The following is a 6,140-nucleotide window of genomic DNA, read 5'->3' on the forward strand; positions in this document are numbered from 1 at the left end:
TAAATAACCGAAAACCTAATGTCAAATTCTTTCATGTTTTTGGTTGAAGGTGTTTTATCATGAATCTCAAAGATAATCTTTCGAAATTTCAAGCTAAAGCTGATAAAGGAACTTTATTGGGATATTCAAATAACTCAGTTGCCTGCAGAGTCTTAAATAAACAAACACGAAACTTTGAAGAGACGTTTAATCTCACTTTTGACGATTACTATATGAAACAAGTTGAAAAATGTTTCGAACGAAACCCAATTCTTAATGAATCAAATGATGAGTCTAAAAGTTATAATTCATCTAATTTTGATTATGATTTAATTTTTGGTGTTCCAGATAGGGTTGCTGATGCTGAAGTAAGTGCTGCTGATAATCAAACTCCTGAATCTTCGAAACATACCGACGATTCGACAATTACATCAGATCCAACTGCCAATGGTGAAAGTATGCTAGATTCACAAGTAAAGGGGGATCACATGAATGTACCTTCAAATGTTGAGGGGGAGGATCCTTTCGAGGGGGAGAATAGCAGTGGAAATAAAAGTTTTGAGGAGGATCATCAAGATGACAATTATGTTGTGGGGGAGGATAATGATACTCAAACCATAAATCTTTATCACAATGATGAATTTCATGAACTAAACGATAATAATTCTGTTGCAAGATCCAAAAATGAAGAAATGTACGAAGGTGCACCATTGGACTTTGATCCAGCATATCCACATTTGGAAAAATGGACAAGAGATCATCCAAAAAAACAAGTGAATAGAAACTCACAAGATGGAGTTTTGACTAGAGCTCAAATTCATGCAAATAATGAGGTACTAAATACTCATCAAGATTTTTTCATGTTCAATGTTTTCATTTCGAAAATAAAACCAAATTCAGTTAACGTTGCAATGGAACATTCAGATTGGGTTAGAGCAATGCAATCTGAATTAGCTGAGTTCGAAAGAAACAAGGTTTGGAGGTTAATTCCTAAACCTGAAAATGTTTCGATTGTCGGATTAAAATGCAGTTTAAAAAAATAAAACCGACAAGGATGGAAATATTATTTGAAATAAAGCACGATTATTTGTTAAAGGATATTCGCAACAAGAAGGTATCAATTATGAAGAAACCTTTGCCCCTGTCGCAAGACTCGATTCTGTTCGAATATTTTTAGCATATGTAGCTCACAAAGATTTCGATGTTTATCAAATGGATGTGAAATGTGCATTTTTGAATGGAGAACTTGAAGATATAATTTATGTGGAACAACCTCCAGGTTTTATTAATGAAGAATATCCTGATCATGTTTACATATTAGATAAAGAAGTATATGGGTTAAAACAAGCACCAAGAACATGGTATGTAACTCTTACAAATTTTTAAAACAATCGAAATTTAAACAAGGATCAGTTGACCCCACATTATTTCGAAAGACAGTTGAGAATCATCTAATGCTTGTTCAAATTTATGTTGATGATATTATTTTTGGCTCTACAGACCCTGCTTTTTCTAGTGAATTCGAAAGTTTGATGAAAAGCCAATTCGAAATGAGCATGATGGGAAAAATCAATAATTTTCTTGGTTTAAATATTCATCAAAGTAGAGAAGGAATTTTTATCAATCAAGAAAAATATACCAAGAATTTGCTCAAAAAATTTGGAATGACAAATAGCACGAAGTTAAGAGTACCAATGGCGGTTGGAACAAGGCTAATACCTTCGTTAGATACACCTGCTTTTGATCTTACTTTATACAGGAGTATGATAGGTTCATTGCTTTATCTTACAGCAAGTCGATCTGATATCATCTTTTTTGTATGTAATTGTGCTAGGTATTAAGAAAATCCAAGAGAACCTCACTTGACTGCAGTGAAAAATAGATTTCATTATCTTAAAAGAACAATTTCATTAGGATTGTGGTATCATTCAAAATCAGGATATTTCATTCAAGCATTTTCAGATTCAGATCTGTGAGGATGTACTCTTGACGAAAAAAAAGTACAAGTGGAGGACGTCAGTTGTTGGATGGGAAGCTTGTAAGTTGGCAATCGAAAAAGCAAACGTGTGTTCTTATTTCAACTGCTGAAGCTGAGTATGTTGCAGTTGCCGCTTACGCTTCCCAAATCATATGGATCCAGATTCAATTGCATGACTATGCAATTAATATGAAAAAAATTCCATTTTATTGTGATTCACAAAGTGCTATACGCATTTGTCATAATCCAGTACAACATTCGAAAACCAAACAGATTGCACTTCGTTATCATTTCATTAAAGATCATGTGGAAGATGGCAATATTGAAGTTTATTTTGTAAAATCAACTGATGAGCTTGCTGATACTTTTACAAAAGCATTGGATGAAAGATCATTTTTTAGAATTTTGATAGGATTGGGAATGATCGAAGGGTGTTCTGTTCGAAAGAATGACTCAAAAGAATAGAGAAACAGGACAACTGTCAAAGTCAAAAGTTATTGTTCATAGTCAACGCTTCGATACGCTTCGATTTCGACAGTTTGGAGTATAGCACAAATGAATAACCTTCGGATGTATGGTATTTTTTTATTTTCAAAAAATAAAAAATCTAAAAATACTTTATTTTTGTTTCATCTTTATATTTTCGAAACATCAAAAATCCAAAAAGATTTTATTTTTGTTTTGTCTTTATATTTTCGAAAAATCAAAAAATCCAAAAAGATTTTCATTTGTTATTTATTTTAATTGTCGAAAAATTTAAAAACACAAAAATATTTTCTTTCTTATTTCAAAAAACAAAATACCAAAAAGATTTTTGTTATTTTGTATGTTATCTATCTTTCTTAGATCAGATTCCAATGAAGTTTTACAAAGGGTCATGCTTGCGTTGCTAGGGTAAGGTAAAATTTCGAAACTTTGTACTAGTTAGAATGTCCCTAGAAGCATATTGCAGTATGTCGACCCAAGCCTCCTTTGACTCAATGTGTGATTTCGAAAGCCTTAATGAAAATTATCATTACGATAATTTCTTACCAAACAGGCTTGCATTCACATTAGTGTACCGAGCTACCTAACTCTTCTCAAATGACTTAAGAGTTTTCTATTTGGTCCAAACATAACAGAGGTACAATTGAATTCATGAAACAGTCTTTTTCATTTCAAACATCTAACCCAGTTCACACACAATGATGTATATCCAAGAAGTCATTGATCAAACTAATCATGACTTAGACATATAAAAACTATGTGTTTATGATCTTGATTCATGAGACCGTGATGAAAGTGAAACCTAATTTTCTAAACTCTTAAGGAATTGATGGGGAACTATGTTCCAAACTTTCACGAAACATTTGTTTCAGTACCAAATTTTCGATGCTCCAAATCATATTCTTTCGTTATGAGTGTTCTTGATTAAATGTTCGAAGCCCACGACATTTGTTACCCAACAAGATCCAGTAGAACATTATTTTTCTTTCAATATGATTTCCATGTGAGTATCAATTCTTTCAATCGTGACTTTCAAATTAATCCAAATCATACTTGTCACTGGCTACACTGGCCAAACAAGTAATTTTTGTTACAATTACTCACCTTATGTTTAGGATGATATGTAACGAAATTTTTAAGCCACCCATGAAGCCTTGAAAAAGAAGCCCTTCGATACTTCTTTATAAGTATTCGATTTTAATTCACGAGAAACTACAGAAACTGTTGATTATCTCTCTTCATAATTAACGAAGCAACCTTTGCTTGGGGTTTAACTGCTTTTGTGTCGAAATTTTAGTTTTTTGACATCACAGATCCCAAAATTTTGTTAATTTGCTTCTTATCTTAGTCTATTGGCACACTACAATCACGAAATCCTTGAGGTTCTGAGTTATACCAACTCAGGCTGATGAGTTCGACAATCTGGCATATGACTTTGCTTTTCATCCTAAAAGTGAAAGAGCCTTACTTCTATATTGAAGGCTTGTGACGGTTAATATTCTATTGGAATGTACAAACAGGCTGTTTGACAAGACACTTTGTATTCCTTCCGGGTTTCAAGGAGATGTGATGGTTGCTTTTTCACGTGTGGGTAGTTTATCGGCGATAGGGTGCGGTTTTCAACTAGCCACATTGGATCTCATTTAATGCTCATCCCTCTTTACATTCAAATTCAAGAGTTACCTATAAAAAGAGAATCAAGGGTTTTTCATTCGGTTATGCTTTCTAAAGAAAAACTCCCAAATTTCTCCAAGATTTTCTTGCTAATTTTTCAAGCTCAAAGCCCTAGTCATGCCATCTCCAGCTAAAACTGATGATGCGTTACAAACAACTGAAGATGTTTCTTCACAACCGATTATGAAGATTCAGAGAATAAATTATCAAGTTGAAGATGATGTTTCTTTATATCCAGAAGCTCTGCAAATGTTGATCGTAGCTCCGAAACATTCTATTTTAACTACGTCAATGTTCAATTCTTTTGGTGTACCATTGTCCTGGCTATCTCTAGCTAGATCAATAGCAACGTACAACAAAGCTCTTGATGTTATTACCTTCAGTCTGGTGAATGATAAGAATGTTCGTCTATCCAAGAAACTGTTTTGTCAAATTCTGGAAATTCCTAATTCTCCACCATATTGTGTTCTATTGAATGATCAAGTAATCTACATGTTCAATGAAATGGTCATCAACCTCCACTTACCAAGATAAGTCAATTCAAGAAGTCTTGTCTTCCTTCAATCTGAGACTTTCTTTTTGGTATCTTTATCAAATCCCTTACTGGTCGCAATGTTGGTTTGGATAAAGGAAGGATGGAGGTATATGTTATGGTTGCAAGAATTTATTATGACCTGGCTGTGGATTATTCAGGTCAAATTTGGAAAGAATTTTTGAAAAGTATTGAGAATAAAAATGTAGTTCAAGGAATATCTTGTGCTAGGTATTGGAGTTTAATTTTTAGTATATGTATGAAAAAGAAGGAATCGAGGGGCCTGCTGATGAACAAACTATTGTGTTCTTGAAGTACAACTTTCCAAAGGAGATTGAGGATGATGTTGAAGTGTTTCCCAACATTGCATGAATTCTAGATGATATGCTCAAGCATGTCAATCCAACAAGTTCAGTTTTGATGACGTATTTCGCTTTGATCAATGCAAATGAATACATTGGTATTCTATTGGCTAAACCAGATGCAGGTTCTTCCAAGAAATCTTGAAGATCCAAGAAGACTAAGAAATCGACTGTTGTAGCTACTGAGCCCGTTGAGGTTGCAGTTGTCGAAACCCATACCAAAAACATTCCTTCTTAGTCTGGTATTCTTAAAAGAATCAAGAAGAAAGCTCATCCTTCTTGAAAGTCACCAGAACGGTCTTCTATTTTTTTCTCCTTCATTTACTCGTAAACTGCATGTCACTCGTAAAGGAGTGCTTAGTCGTGAAGTTCAAGTTCTGGTGTCTCCATCTTTGAAAAAGAGAATAGCTATGGATATAGCAAACCATATTTCAAAGAACATTAAAAAGAGAAAATTGGTCCTTCAAAAGGTGTCTTCCGAAGACAACGAAATTCTAGAAACTCCAGAAGCTGTTATTTCGAAAAGTCTTTCGACTCCTGAGCAAACTCCAATTATTCCACTCGAGGTTTCGTTAACCAAGTCATCTAATGAGGCGGTTCGAACTTCTTCCATTCTTACACACATATCTGATATGGTTGTAAATGTTAATATGGGTGAAGAAGAGTCGAATCAAGAATCCCCAATGGTCACTCAAGGTAATCTTGAAACTTCTATAGTCAGTACCCTTGTTTCTTTACCACCCTTTAATATTCATACACACCCAATCTCATCTTCACCAACATTTACTCAAAATCTCAATCAACTTTTTCGTTCTGTATTTTCTTCCCAATCTACTGATCCACCAAAATCAGTTGATGATAATGACAATGATGATGGAGGTTTTGGAGGAACATTGGATGAACTTCAATTTGATCTAGATGAAGAAGATATTCTAGATCACATGTTGATGTCAGGAAAAGAATTTAAGATTCTAAAAAAAAGCTTAACTCGATCCTTCAATCCCAAGCTGATGCAGGAAGAATCAGTTCTATGTCCAGTACTGAAGTGGATGTCATGCTAAAAGAACAAGAAGCTCGATTGTTAAATAAATTCTCTAATTTTCTTAGTACTTTTGAATCTCAAATCCTT

General features: G+C 33.9%; 1 protein-coding gene across 1 annotated transcript; it reads left to right on the forward strand.

Annotated features, from left to right (window-relative positions):
- The first annotated feature begins 1,673 nt into the window (after nt 1-1,673).
- LOC145006831 (uncharacterized) lies at nt 1,674-2,422 on the forward strand. Its single transcript, XM_078965870.1, has 3 exons — nt 1,674-1,796; nt 1,894-2,043; nt 2,231-2,422. Exons 1-3 carry the CDS (start codon nt 1,674-1,676, stop codon nt 2,420-2,422), a joined length of 465 nt encoding a protein of 154 aa, XP_078821996.1.
- Nucleotides 2,423-6,140: the final 3,718 nt, after the last annotated feature.

Source organism: Lactuca saligna, chromosome 7 (genome assembly GCF_052625555.1).
Source record: "Lactuca saligna cultivar CGN05327 chromosome 7, ASM5262555v1, whole genome shotgun sequence".
Taxonomy (NCBI): Eukaryota; Viridiplantae; Streptophyta; class Magnoliopsida; order Asterales; family Asteraceae; genus Lactuca; species Lactuca saligna.

Bases quoted from the DNA above. Each gene is read 5' to 3' on its own strand.
- LOC145006831 (XM_078965870.1), top strand. From the start codon at position 1,674: ATGGCGGTTGGAACAAGGCTAATACCTTCGTTAGATACACCTGCTTTT. The intron at 1,797-1,893 runs GTATGTAATTGT...CAATTTCATTAG, and splicing joins GATCTGATATCATCTTTTTT to GATTGTGGTATCATTCAAAA. The intron at 2,044-2,230 runs GTGTGTTCTTAT...AAAACCAAACAG, and splicing joins TGGCAATCGAAAAAGCAAAC to ATTGCACTTCGTTATCATTT.